The sequence below is a fragment of the Musca domestica genome, unplaced genomic scaffold (assembly GCF_030504385.1).
Source record: "Musca domestica strain aabys unplaced genomic scaffold, Musca_domestica.polishedcontigs.V.1.1 29, whole genome shotgun sequence".
NCBI lineage: Eukaryota > Metazoa > Arthropoda > Insecta > Diptera > Muscidae > Musca > Musca domestica.
In genome coordinates, this window is record NW_026712296.1 from 4,649,158 (window position 1) to 4,665,233 (window position 16,076).

Below are 16,076 nucleotides of genomic sequence, written 5' to 3' on the forward strand. Positions count from 1 at the left end.
ATATTTGAAGTTCGTAATGGGTACTACAGCCTATGTAGCTATGACAAAAATTTCGTATGCAGGTCCACGTCTTCATATAGTCCCCATATAACGGTTTTCATTCAAGTGATAGTTTTCGGTTTTTTTTTTTTGAAATTTTTCAAGTTCCTTCCAAACGGCTGTTTTTTTACTTTCTTACTAAAAGAATTAAATACATATGAAAGTTATTAAAATAAGTCGAACGTACAAAGCGTGAAATTAGGTTATCTTCATTCAATGGTACCATGGATGTACCTTAACACACAGAAGATCAAAGTACTGAGTCTATTAAGCCCATTCAAGTTTTTTACTGGGTCTGTTCCGGAACCCATAAGAATCTACTTATTTTGATTTTTTTTCGTATCAGGAAACATTGGTTATCGTAGTAACATTTTTTCACTCTTGCAGGTTCTGGAACAGAGCAACAGTAAACTTATTTTTATTTGAATTTATCCCTATTGCAATAAGCCCAATTAACCGATATTATTAATAATATTGATACTATCGAAATATAACTATCGACAATATTGAAGTTGATCACTATCGATATTTTGCCAGCTTCACTAAGAACCCTTCACTGAAATGTCAAATTGCATGCAACTCGATTGGTATTGCATTTCTGCCCCATAACTAGTTCCATGCACCATTGGGTATTGACAACAAATTGTAATCATATTTCAACTTTGAACTAATTCTACGAAGGCAATTATTTGTTTTTTTTTTTAGTTTGATTACGTGCAGTCATGAACGTTACCAACCAACGTAAAAAAATATACATTTTCCAATCATTCACCCAATCAGCCAGTCATTGATTCGTCTGACTTTTTAAATGCATCACAGATGCCAGGGATTCACTGCCGCTGACAGCATCATCAATGCCAGCCGTGCGAAGTGAATGGAGGAGAATGATTTATTTTAAACATATTGATTTATTTTTTATTTCGATGAAATGCAATTTTTAATTGAATAATTAAATGGTTATTAAAAGTAAATAATTAAACAAACTGTGCTACGGAACAAAGCGTGCACAAGTTCTTGGAAAATGAAAAAAAAGTGTTTGATAACTACTTCAAGAGGTCATTGTGGAAATGTAAATATTGATTGGATTATTTTGCTGGAAATACACAGATTTCGCGGAGCATGACTCAACGCCGGTCTGGAGCTTTACACAGATTGTTAAGAATGCGAACTTTGTGGTTTTATACCATACCGAGTAGAAATGATGTCGAAATCTGAAGAGGTTTTCGTCATTTTTAAAATGGGTTATTTTTTGATGGAGAAAATGTGAAAATTCTATGGTCACTTTTACTCTTTTTGGTAGAGGTACGGGAGGTAGTGGAACGACAAACAACACAGTCATGTGAGATCTAATGTTATCCAATATTGATGTGCGAAGTTTGAAGGAAATCGAATACGGATTACCTCTTAATTGAGAGTTATTTGCCATTCAAATTTTTGAGTGATTTTTAAAATTTTACGTTTTTGCTCCTGACATAAAACTGATATAATATAACCACGGGCAATATTTGGGCTATTTCGGAGGAGCCGCTACTTCTTCAACGAAAAGTCCACCTCAAAATTTAAGATTCGTTCAATATTTCTTGGACAACTTTTCCAAACCAAACTTCATACATAGTACTAACTACTTGCCGACCAGTTATACTACACATTTCCAAAAACACCCCCATGTCTTAACGCCAGATACCAACATAAACCTCAATATCAAATTTCAAAATATCAGCTCCCTCCCTTCACCCAATACCAAATGTAGTACTTTCCTTACAACTTTATATTACAGATTTTCAAAACCACCTCTATGTCTCAATTACAGATAACAACAAAGACCTCAGTATCAAACTTGATAATTCCAGCCCCATCCCTTCACCCAATACCGAAATTAGTACCATTTAGTACTTTGTGTACAAATGTAGGACGCATTTCCAAACAACCGTCAAATCTCAAACACAGATACCATCTGTAATCTAAATATCAAATTTCCGAATTTATCTCTATCCCTTCAACCAATGTCAAGTTTGGTACTATTTAGTACTTTTTCCACAATATGTACTTCATTTCATTTCAGAAACCATCTCAATATGTCCAGGCTACACACGAACGGCGACCCTAATACCAAATTTAAGATATCAAGCACTACATGGTCACCCAGTACAAAATTGTACCAAATATAGTACTATTTAGTACTTTTCACTCGCATTTCCAAAATCACCCCTTTATTACAAACCTACCACCAACAGGGAACCCAATTCACAATTTCGCCCTAAATCAAACTGTTCCAAATTTAGTACAGTTCGCACACTTAGTACACATTTCCATTTTATATATCAAACTTACTTTCTAACACTGATTCTCATACCAAATTTCTAGTTTTTAACGCTATCCGTTCACATAATACCAAATGGTAACATTTTGGTACAATTTAAGGACTTGTCGCAACCACGCACTCCTTCATTCCAAATTTCGGAATTCTAGCTCTTTCCGTTTGTCCAATACAAAGTATTAAATTTTTAGTAAAATTTAGTACTTTTCGTACCTTTTAGTGCGAGTTTCCAAAAACCCAGCCTTATCACAAAATGTTCAAGATTCAACCTTCAGCTGTTTCGCCTTGGTGGCTTGAATGCATTTTTTTGTAACAGGCAAAAGGAAACGAGCTAGACCGTCCGTCCGTCTGTTTGTCCATGTATTTTCGTAAACAAGTTACAGATCGCATTTATCGCCCGATTCAGATGAAATTTTGCACAAACCATTTGTTTGAGCCAAGGACGAACCCTATAGAAATTGGAGATAATCGGTCAAATTTTTGATATAGCTCCCATATATATCTTCGTCCGATTCGCCTTTTATTGTGCACCAACGGTGTAATATCCTTTTGGATTTGTTCGAATTGTTCTCCTTTGGCACGAATTATGGCCTTCAAACGGCCAATGAAACCGTCACACGCTGCCAGAATGTTGCTCTGCGGTATTTTGGCCCATTCCTGGCGAAGCGCTTGTTTGAGGTGATCGACACTTTGGTGTTTTTTAGTGCCAACCTTGCTTTCCAAAATACTCCAGACACAATAATCCAACGGATTGGTATGCGGAGATTTTGGCGGCCATTGTGCGCTGGAAATGAAGCGAGGACCATCATTCTGTAACCATTCTTGGGTGGCGCGTGCTGACTGCGATGGTGCTGAGTCCTGTTGGAATGTCCAACGTCTGCGGTCAAAATGTTTGCGTGCCCAAGGCTTTAATACACCCTCCAGAATATTTTCGCGATAATGTTCGGCATTTATTCTGATACCACGGTCGATGAATACGAGCGGAGAGCGACCATCGGCTGTAATGGCGGCCCATACCATCACCATGGCCGGCGCTTGTGTTCTGGTGGCCAACCGAAGGTGCACATTTCCAACTGACCTCTTTGACACTATCATTTTGTTCGTTTAGAATCTGCTGGTCAACGAATGTTTTCTCATCGAAGAAAATCAAATTCGGCAGTTTACCACTTGCGGCCAAGCGAAGCAACTCTTTAGCTCTTTTGAGTCTATTTTGTTTCTGTTGCGGTGTAAGTTCATTCACTTTTTGGAATTTCAATGAATTTACACCGAGCCCATTTTTCAACATTTGCCGAATGGAATCCATCCGGCCACTGCGACGCGGGTTTCGATCAAGTCGCTTCTATACTTTTCGAACCTTTTCTGCTGACCTTGCTGTTTTCTTCCGTCCACTTTCTTGACGTGGGGCTACGCTACCTAGACACAAAAGATTTATTCACATTTAAATGCCCATTGTCGTTCATAACCTAATTCTTATCCAAATATTCTCTTCACTTCTTTCAATATGAGATTCGTAATTTTTTATAACTTTTGAACTTTTGTGGGGGAGGTACCAAAAAAAAAGGCCCGATATTACCCATCATTGAATTTGATCTAATTTTTGACGGATGGACAAGCGTACCTAAATATCTTGAAACGAATTTCATCTAAAGATAAAAGAAGGTATAAAATCCTTATTTCTGAACATGTTTGCCATACCAAATGATGTATACTCTCTGCAGCAATATGGCTGAGGGTATATTCAACCGATTTCAAAATACATTTATTAATTTCCATTTGTTATGTATATATGCATATTTTATTCATTGCACCATAACTTACATTATTTAATTGGCGATTTTTCTTTATTGCACTAACATATTGTATGCCCGCCATCCAGCCAGCCAGGCAGACAGGCCGGTTTTTAGTATTCTTGCTCAATCTGCAATGGAAAACGCTTTAATTTGTGAAACGAAATAGGTATTTGACATTTTCGTCGGCAATGTAATTGACCTCAAACGAGGACATGAATAATTAAAACTTACAAGTTGAATAACTACAAATGTAGAAACTGCAACAGCATTTTGATTCTAGAATATTGCTTGCCTCTAATACACTTGAAAATGTCAGATACCGGTTTAACTTTAAATTAATTTTGAAAGAAAAAAAAAACTTTTTGCGTCATAGCTCTCAGAATGCAAACGAAAATGTTTTAACTGTACATTAATACAATTTATTGTTAAATTTATTTAATCAAAAAAATTTCAAAACTTGAAAAAATCGACGATGATTCTATGTGTATTGGTTTTTTTTTTGCCATGAATATTTGATTAAAGATCACCATGCCATTATCGATTCAGAAATGCTCAGCAGCGAACACTTGCGTCCATACATATGTTAATACCTTTTTCGTTTTTGTGTCTCTTTCTTCTTTTTTTTTTGCCTCATTCGCCTGTATGTATGTATATGCCTATGTGGGTATGTTTCTGATTTATGCATTCAAACCAATTTACATTATCACATTAACATACCTTGTTGTGGTATGCCTTCGCTAGCCGACTGTGAAGTCTTGAGTTACGGGTACAATGAATCGTTTCAATGATACTTTCGACGTCGACAGAATGCGGGGCGAACGTGGGCTGGGCAACAAAACGAGTATCAAGCCCAGTAAACCAACAGCAACGACCCAGCGAACCAAATATCGGATGTTCGACAAGTCTGCTCAAAGTATGAAGTAATGTCCGAATTCTGAGCAATTTGTCGGAGGGATTTTTTACAGCATCCACCATACATAGTATGGAGGGTATATTAAGTTTGTCATTCCTTTTGTAACTCATCGAAAAAATAATTTTAGGCATAACAAAGAATATATATATATTCTTGATAAGCGTAAAATGCCAAGACTACTCAGCCCTGCCCGGCCGTCCGGCTGTTGTAATCAGGCTAGAGTCAAAACGAATAAAGATAAAAAAAGTAAAATTTTGCACATATCTGATTTTTGTCTGCAGACTGGTCAAGTTCGAAGATGAGCTATATCGGTCCTCGACATCGTATAGCCCCCATACAACGGTACCCCCGATATTCGATATTTTGATAATTTTATCCACATTTTTCTAAGAAATTGTCTGAAAATCCACAAAAGAATTTCCTACTGAGTACTTTAGTCCCTGGAAGAATATTGTCTATATAGGTCTACAATATCCCCTATATAACGGTACCTCGGTATTTTGATGATTCTACCTAAATTTTTTAATGGAATTGTCTAAAAACCCATACTAGAAATTTTTTTAAGCCTTTTACCCCCTGGAAGAGAAATGTCCACATGCAAAGGAACCCCCAGATATTCGATATTTTGAAAATTTTAGGGACACGATAGGCTTTACGATCCACATGCAACGGAATCCCCACATATTCGATATTTTGAAGATTTTAGGGACATTATTCACCGGAGTTGTTTCAAATTTCGTATTTAGAATTCGTAATGGGTATTCAAAGTTCGTGATGGGAACTACACTCCATGACAGAAAATTGTCTGTACAGGTTCAGGCCTTCGTATAGACCCAATACATCAGTACCTCCCTATATACGGTATTTTGACGGCTTTAGGTACAATATTCCCCGAAATTGTTTGAAATTTGAAGTTCCTAATGGGTTCTAAAGCCTGTGACAGACCTCTCTATATTCGATATTTTGATGATTTTAACTACATTATTCACCGGATTTTTTTCAAATTTCTTATTTGAATATTGTAATGGCTTATGAAAAGTTGCCACGTCTTCGTTTAGACCCCAATATATCGGCTATATTCGGTATTTTATAGATTTTAACAGAATTTTTAAAAGATTTTATTTTTTTGCAAATTTCCAAATTTGTTCCAAATGGTGGATGGTGTTAAAAGCCCGGCCGAACTTACTGCTTTATTTTTTTTGTTTTTTTTTTTTTTTGTATAATTTTTTTCTTCTGCTTGCGTGTGGTAACTTTTGTTGTAAACAAGCTGAAATAAAGCAAATGGAGTGCGTTTCTCTAACCTTGAAAGTTGTTAGTGCCTTGCTCCCCAGTGGATTTTTTGCACATACATCTTCCAACTGAGACCACTGACAATGTAGGTGCGAAGCCTGTATACAATTTCTACTCTCATACCGATGGCCTAGGCTGTCAGACGAGTCAGAAATGTACTGACAATATAAGCGAATGTTAAATTGGTCCGAAATCTACCGACATTATAAGCGAAGGCTGGATGGGCTCGAAATCTATCGCCATCCGATTCAGATGGAAGTGCGATGGACACATTTTATTATATTTTGTTTTGTTCCTTAATTCTATATCCTTCCGACTTTGGTTCGAAAGACGGCTAAAACTTCAGACTTTCATCCGACAACACTCCATATAACTTTCGGTCAGTAGTCGAATTTAATTCGCATTCGCGTCGGAAGTTTCATCCCACCAACTTTCCATCTTACGATTCGAAGTCCGGCTGAACTCGAACAGTTTGGTTCGCTGGGAAGTCAGACGAGCCTCCAAAACACCAATACATCTACACAATACACAATCTATTTGTGGCACATACCCAGGCACAGACAGACACAACGACTCAGAGCCAGAGATAGATGGACGGACAGCACAGCGAGATAACAAATTGAATGTTGTCACTCAAATATGGCAGAGGTGAAATTTACAAGGCCTTTCAAAGAATAAGGCCTTATGTGTAATCAATTGATGATTGATGAATGAAACCTGATTGCATGTGCGTCATTTAAAATTTCCGTTTATTTAATATATATTTTTCATTTAAATTTATATAGTATGGGGCAATTAACAATACAAAAAAAAAAATAATAATAATAGTAAATAATACAAGATCATATAATTAGATTGATTGAGTTCTTGTCTGTTCATCGTTCATCTTCTGAATGACAATTTTTTATTAATATCCAAAAAGACCCAGATGGTTATTCCAAATCTACGCATCGGAAAAAAACGAAAAATGCGCAAACATAGGAAGACGCGCATATTCAAGTACCAATCGGAAGATCTCAAATTAAACCCCACCAACGTCAAACACTAGAGTGGTGAAAATATTCAAAAATTCAACTCGAGTATTCTAAGGCTGGAACAATTTTTTTGGAGGGCCACCATACGTCTGTCATTCAGTTGGTAACTCCTTGAAATACTTATGGCAGACCCAAAAAAGTATATATATTCTTGATCAGCATAAAATTCTAAGTCGATTTAGCTATGCCCGTCCGTCCGTCTATCTATCGTACTCACGGTATCTTTCGAACGAATTGAAATAGAAGGCCAACATGTGTAATTTGCCAGTAGGCAGGTTTAGTTCGTAAATGAGTCATGTCGGTACCCGTTTTCGTATAGCCGACGATATTCGGTATTTCGATGACTTTAGCAACATTAATCATTGCAACTGTTTCAAATTTCGTATTTAAAGTTCGAAATTGGTACTCGTATACAGCAACCAACTTCAGACTGCTGTCATTTCTAATTGTCACTCGTCCGACAGCTGTTAAAAAATTTTCCAGCGACATCTCATTATATTGTTTACATGCGTACAAAAGCATTTCAGTGAGAATTTTCCAGGAAAAAAGTTATTCGTGATGGAATTCAAGCGTGGTGGTGTGACTTCTTTATATTTGGTTGGAAAATTACAAGTGGCTATCGATAGAGCACTCCAGCATTTAAATGTGAATAAATCTTATGTGTCTCGTACCATCGCTCGTTACCGTGATACTGGTAGCGTAGCCCGACGTCAAGGAAGTGGGCGGAAGAAAATAGCAACATCAGCAGAAATAGTTCGAAAAGTAAAGAAGCGACTTGATCGAAACCCTCGTCGCAGTGGTCGAAAAATGGCTCGTGAGCTAAACATATCGCACTTCGGCAAATATTGAACAATGAGCTCGGGGTAAGGCCATTGAAATTCCAAAAATTGCAAAAACGTACACCGCAACAGAAAGAAAATAGACTCAAAAGAGCTAAAGAGTTGCTTCGTGTGGCCGAATGTGGTGAACTGCCGAATTTGGGTTTCTCCGATGAGAAAACATTCGTTGTCCAGCAGTTTGTAAACAATTCAAAATGATCCTGTCTACTTGCCAAAGAGGTCAGCTGAAAATTCGCCCCTTCGGTTAGCCTGCAGAACTCAAGCGCCTGTCATGGTGATGGTGTGGGCCGCCATAACAGCCGATGGTCGCTCTTCGTATTAATCGACCGTGGCATCAGAATAAATGCCGAATATTATCCCGAAAATATTCTGGAGGGCGTACTAAAGCCTTGGGCATTTTTTTTTTCATAATTATTTTTTATTTAGAATATATTGTGATAGTGAATTGTCAATACTGCTATCAACACTATCGCTTAAAAAGTTTTAACAACTTGAAGATTCTTGGGCGTAGCAGAACAGAGCCACCGATACAGCATCGTACCCCATTTACCGTCCTATCAGCGTCATCGTCGCCATTCATCACAACAGCGTCACCAACACCAGTCGTCACACCGATGTTCCTCTTTTTCAATCAATGGCATGATATTTCGTTGTTATTGTTTGTGTTTTCTTGTTATTATTGTTGTTCTTGTTTTGCTGAACATTTTAGTAATAAAAAAAATACACGAGCCCCCTTTTTTTAATTAACTGCGTCGTCAACAAGCAGCAATTATTTTTGAATGAAGAAAAATATAAACACCAGAATATTAAAGTGGGATGCTGCTGTTGTTGTTGTTTTCGTTGGAATAAAATTATCAAACTACTGTCTGAGAAATAAATATGTATTGGTATTATTTAAAAAAAAAATTCAAATGCCTTGCCAAAAAAAAAAAAGGAAAAGAAACACCAAACGAAAGAATAAATTGGGACCTGACTATATTTATTTACATGCTAAATTTAGTAGACAAAGTACCAACAGTTTTAAAAATTAATTGAATCCAATTCAATTTTTTTTACAAAAATTAGCATAAATTAATGGTCGTTACCCTTTAGCCCTTTCACATTGTGGCGCCCAAGCACAAAATATATAAATAAGATATCAGGGCATGGCGAGTGGTAATATTAGAAATACAATAAACATTCTGGTACTGCATTGAAGAATTTAATTAAATGAATAGCCATACTTAATAAAAGTTACAGAAACCATAGGATTTAAAACAAGTTAAATAGTATCAGTCGGTTTTGCCGAGAGACGTATATCCCCAGCCTTGAGTTATGATTATTCAAACTGTTGACCCTTTATGGTGGAACAGTTGGCCAATATTGACCAATTCGTATCTGACCATACTTCACATGAAATATGTGCATATTTTTGGAAATTTTGGAAATATGTGCGAGGTAACAGATAAGTCTTTCATTTTCATACTTCATCTAATACAGATAAAAATATTGGTATATGCAAAATTTGAAGGGAAAATATTGACCCTTTGTGGGGGAGGTACCAGAAGGAATGGTCGGATCTATACCATCTTTATGAAAGATCTTGCGTTAATGGATTGAGATGTGCCAAGTCTGAATGGAATCGGATGTTAATTTCGTGTTTTATGAGTTTCATGAATATTCAAAATTTAAACCCTTTGTGGGGCAGATACCAGAAGCGGTAGACCCATATATTCCATTTTCACACCAAACCTTGGGTTAATAAAAATATTGTGATGTGTGTAATTTGAAGAGAATCGGGCACTTACGTCATATTGATGGAGTGGACCGATATTGTCCATTTTCTCACCTGACCTAGCACTGATGCAAATATTAGGATTTGCAAAGTTGGAGAAAAATCGGATTATCCTATCTCTTTCTGTGCAGCAAATTATTATTATTATTATTTTTTTTTTTTTTTTTTGAAAATGTTAAAATTTTGTGGGGGAAGTACCGGAAGAAGTGGACCGATATTGCCCATCTCCGAACTCGATCTAAGTTCGACAATAATATTACATTGTACCAAGTTTTTGGATCAAATCGGATACTCCCTTCGAGAGTTATCGTGCGCACCAGCCAACCAGACAGACGGGCGAACATCGCTAGATCGACTTCAAAAATCCTGAAACGGATTTGGTCCAAAGAGTCCTAGGGTCTAAAACCGTTTTTTCGATGAAACACGTTTTGACCTTATCAAAATTTTACCAACCTACTTCAATTCGTTCGGAGCTAGAGTGATTTCCCCAGACGGACACACAAACAGACGGACGGTCATCGTTAAATCGACATAGAATTGTATGCTAATCAAGAATATATATACTTTGTGGGCTCTGAAATGTATTTTTCGAGGTGTTACAAACGGAATTACAAACTTAATATGCCCTCCATACTATGGTGGAAGGTATACAAATGAGATAGTTTGGAACTAGAAAAGCCTACATTTGGAAGAATTTTACTAGAATTGTAAAAAAGTAAAAGACACCACTTAGTAGTTATGCGTGTACATCCCCAGCTAATGTACATCACAATGTGATTGTTTTTCTTTGCGATATGCAAAATCGAAGGACAACGTTGTTGTTTTTTTATGTTGTTTTCCTTTCTACTCGGTTGAAATTTCTTCAGAATGTGGTTCAATATCATCGAAATTATTATGTTTTGCTCGTATATTATTCATATCAAGTTCATCGATTTCCGAAGAATTCGGAAGTAATTTGAATACCAGTTATGTAAACATTTGGATGCCACGAGCAATTTAAACGAGGAGTAAAGGAAGTCCATTCAACCTGACAGAACATAAACAAATCCAATGTTGTTAACAGAAATATAACAGAAAAACATTTCACTGGACTGTTAAATATGTATGTTAAATATATACCTCAAAGTATGCAACAACATGTGTGAGTTGCTTTAGAAAAATGTTTAGCAACATGTTTAGATAATACGATTCGTTTAAGAACTAAAATGACACATGCGGTTGGGTCGAACGTTTTTTTCTTTTACCACCATAAGTTAACTGAAGCTGAGGTAGATGAAATTAAGGTGAAATACATAAAACACATTTTTGACTGACTTAAGTCATCGGCTGGCTTCTTTGTAAAGGAGCAAAAGGAGTTTTAGGTTGATTTAGTTCGATTTTGGCCCTACGCTCCTTTGCAAAGAAGCCAGCCGATAGCTTAAGCCAGTCAAAAATGCGTTTTATGTATTCTCACCTTTAGACTGGACGAGTCTTAGAGTATTAAAGAAAAAACATTTCAATTGATATACAGACCAATCATGAATAACAATGCCGTGCGAAATTGTTCTGCATTCCCCTTTTTTGCTACCATAAACAAAAATACCTCTCGAAAAATAAATCCGAGGGAGAAAAATTAGGTATCTACTTTGCAAATTCGAATTCCCTGATAAAATGTCCCTTGCAAATTCAAAAGGAGTTTGCAAAGAAATTGAAATATTTCTAGCAAAAAGCATCAGAGCTATATAAAGGCGGGAATTTTATTGGTGTTCATATTAATACACAATTTTAGCTGGAAAATTTACTAATGAAAATCAGCCACTATTGATTTTTATCGAACAATTGTAGAGGATAAACTTATATTTGTTTGAAATTTTGAGTGGATTTACCTTCGCTCACTTTCTGGAAAGCAGTCCATTTAGAGTAAATATTTTATTTATTTTTTTTTCTAGCTGAACCCGGTGCGATTCGCTACCCCTTTTGATTTAATGTGCATTGATAGCAAATATCAAGCGTGCGGGAAATTGCAATCTTTTGAAGTTGAATAGCATTTCTGTTGCAATTGGAGAATTCGAGGTAGCAACATACTTCCCCGTAATAATCGTAGCCTCAATTAAATTGTTGTGCAGTTTTTTTACGTTAGCCTCATACCATTGCACAGTGGTCGCTGCAATTGGCCAAAATTAAAAAAATGAAAATCAGATACTTATTGTTAAATGTGTGCATATGAAATCTCAAGGGGTTAAGCGTTTTAGAAAAAATAATAATAATGGCTTCATTCTAACGACCCACTTCGAGAATAGCAGAAAAAAAGAGAAAATGTAGTTTGTTGCTTTTTTAGTGGGACCAATGCAAAAGTGGAGTATTACAGAATTAAATACATTTCAGAATGACAAATCTTGGCATAATTATTGAAAAGCAAGACTTATTTTAATGCTGTAATTTGTGTGTTTAGTAGTTGTATATAATATGGAAGATGTGCGTGTTCTGAGTCGCCTTTAAGATTAATGTTGACGATAATATTGGATTTCGGTTAAAGTTTCAATTGTCTTCCCCCCTGAATCCTCCAATGTGATTTTTCTCACGCTTTTAGTAATGGTTCTAAGATTCTAAAAGTGCTCATTTTACTCTCAGATTTTGTCAGCTGTGTATGTTATGCCCAAAATACAGAAGTGACTTCGCTGCAATTTTGTCAGTTTTATGGTGCTAGTGACATAGAATATGTTACCATCAAGGTACCATTACCAACGATTCATATTGATATATGCACTGAAAATGTTTTTGGCCGCTCTTCCCATACGACTTGACCACTGTGCATTGCAAAGTCGTCGTGGGTCAATGATTCTTACTAAAATCATATCGCAATGTGAATCGATTTCAATATAATTTAACAAAATTTATTTTTGGACCAAATTCCGTCACACCTTCCATATTTAATTGAAATTGGAGATGCATAGCGTAGTTGGTGCATCAAATATACGAAATTCATCGAAAATGTATATGGGATATATATCCAAACATACATATCGTGTTTGATGCATCAAATATGTGAAATCGGACGAATATATGTATGGGAGCTACTCTGAACCGATTTCAATATAATTTGACAAAATTATTTTTACTCCAAATCGATCAATAGATAAGTGCATAAAAAAAACTAAATTTTGTGGAGGTACCATCGATTCTGATGCTATACCTCCCGTTCCAAGTGGAATTTCAAAAATTTATATAGGCTATGTTACTTTCAGGCTATGCTGTAGTATATTTGGAAATGTTTAGGAAAATCTGTTCAGCGGTTTTTGAGTCTACAAATTACAAACAAACAACCAAACGCACAAAAATTTTCCTGTTTTATGGATATACATAACAGATTAGTTTTATCACTAAAAAGTACAGGAACATAACATTATTATTTCTATAAAGTATAATTTCATTAAAGTAGGAGGACATGAAAATATTGCAGTAACTTATACTATATACAGGTGTTCCAGTATCTGCAAGAATCCACTAGGTTTGCAGTTTTGTAATCTTTTAAAATCTTGCAGTTCTGGAACAGACCATTAATTTGTCCATCAATATGAAATGAATTATCGTTCTTAAATGTGTGCCATCCTAACAAATGAGAGCATTCATCGAAAAAAATAACATTTAAAAAAGCAAAAGTGTTATGAAATTTTAAAAAATTCAGAAAAAAAATAAAGTCTCGAATGAAAAATATAAAATTTTTTTCTCCCTCATCCGAGATAGGCTTTTTCTCCAAGAGTTAAAATTTTCACAGAAAGCTGGAAATGAAAGTGGCGGAATTGAAACACAGAAAAACACCAAAATATATTTAAAAAGTCTACTTTTACACGAAATATTCAAGACATCAATGAAAATTGTAAATGCTCGAACAAAACTAAATTACTAATTACAAGGTAGGACAGATTGATTATATTTGAAAAATTGCAACTCTGAACCTAAAGTCTTGTTACTTCAAATTTATTTATAATATTTGCAACAAGTTGCTTTGTTTATTTGCATTTACATTTGGTCAACAATATATGACTAAATTTTATTTCATCCCAAAAAATTATTCTCACTCAATTTTAATTTCAACAGAATTAGAAAACTTTTAAGATTATTTTAAATATTATTTAAAACAATTCATACACATAAAAACTCTGTATGTGTTTTGACACAACAAGGCTACCATAAGAAAAAAATTGCATTAAGGTGATTTAGATGCCCTGCCCAGAAAATTATTATACAATGATTTTGACATAAAATTCAAAACAATTATCTCTTTTTTTACAATTGTTTTGGTGAGCGCGCATTTATCCTATGGAACCCTATACATAGACAAATGAAGATATAGACAACGAAAAGTTAGTTTGGTCTTTTTTTCCAGGTGGCTCTCATCATGTTTTGCATAGTCAACATGCTGATTTACGCGTTCAAGCCACTCGACTTCGAAAATACATTTTATCGTTTTTTAAGAATTTCACTGGAATATTACCATATTTTTCGATGTCATTACGTACTTTTCACATTTCTTTTATTCTGAAATAATTTTCAACTGACAAATATCCTACAGTTTTTGTTATTTTTAACATTTTTGAATTGAGTGACTTCAAAATTCCCACTCAAACCCCTGAAACGATATGGACGACATCTGCTGATCCGATTTTTTTCGAAGATAAACGGTGAGAACATTTCGTTGTCTATATTTTCATTTGTCTATGCCCTATATGCCTTATCCTGACACAAAACTAAAAAACTTTATTTTCCGTATTAGCTTTTCGTCGCTGAAATCGTTTTCGCATACATTTACATTTTCGCTTATCGAGTGAATGACAAGGCTCATGATTTTTTATAAAAAATACTCTCATGAGTACAGAATTACCTTTTCTTCAGGAGCAGAGGACAAAATCATTAACCTTATTAACCCACAGAAATATGTTATTTTGCATATAGTTTAGAGATTGTGTGTCGATCCTACATATAACGTAAATAAAGATATAATCCAAGAAAATACATCATTTATTAGAGGAACAATTTAAAATAGCCTGTCAAAATTCCAATTTTAGCCACCGGTCACCTGTTGAATTCGATATTTTTCATTTCCACTGTATTACTCGGTGGCCTTACTCAACAATGTTTACAATGCAATCGCTGGCAACAATGTAAAACATATTATAAACAGCAACAACCTGTTGCATACTTTAGGGATGACATTGATGTTAAATAGCACAAAAATATTACAGCAACAGCACAAACAAACTTGGTTGTAAATAAACGTTTATTTTGAATTTCGTTTTCATTTACTATAATTTAAATTATGTTTTTTTTTTCATACCTGAGACATAATGAAGAAGTGGAGTAAAATAATTTATTAATGAAACTGCTTTTTGCTATTTCTTGTAAACTCGGCAAATTCACTGTTTTTGTTTTGTTTTCTAATTTTGTTTTTTTTTTTTGCTTTAAGTTTGATATATTGGTTGGAATTTTTGTTATGGGTACTACTTTTTTCTTGTTATCAAATATTTTGTTTACTTGTTTGGCTTATTTTATTTGTAAACAATATGTCCACTTTTGTTTTTTGACACACAAAAAAAATATCCGCAGATATGTATGCTGATGAGATCCACTCGAGTGCGTGGCAAGGAATGTGACAAACCACAGACAGAATACAGCCTTTTATATATAGCGAACAAGTTGGGCCAATGGAACCGTATGTTGCTTAGCAAAAGAAAAACGCAGCTGGAGTTGGGTGATGTCAAGTTGTGCGTTGGAAGAAAAAAAAGCTTCAATTCGATTGTATTTATTAACAGTAACAGTTATTTTAATTAAAAACAGATATTCAATAATTGTCAATAAATTAATTGGCCATCAAATATCCTCAATTGTTATCCTTTATAAAACAAAATCCTAAAATAAATGTCAAGATTGGAGAAACAGAGTAATGATGTGATGAATTCTGTGTATCTGAGAAAAATTTAATTTTTAGTGCAGAGACCAAATTAAAAGGTTTCGCTGTAGTGGGTCCAGTTTTGTAATCGTTTAAATCAGTTCAAAATATAAAATAAAAACAACCAGTAAAGAAAGTCCTAAAGTCGGGCGGG

General features: G+C 35.0%; 1 protein-coding gene across 1 annotated transcript in view; it reads right to left on the reverse strand.

Annotated features, from left to right (window-relative positions):
- The window catches only part of LOC101896620 (neural/ectodermal development factor IMP-L2), a 59,184-nt gene extending 43,737 nt beyond the window's left edge, over positions 1–15,447 (reverse strand). Inside the window, exon 1 of the mRNA XM_005176696.4 lies at positions 15,311–15,447. Coding sequence (XP_005176753.1) covers positions 15,311–15,319 — 9 coding nt within the window. The 5' untranslated portion in view covers positions 15,320–15,447. The remainder of the gene's footprint in view (positions 1–15,310) is intronic.
- Positions 15,448–16,076: the final 629 nt, after the last annotated feature.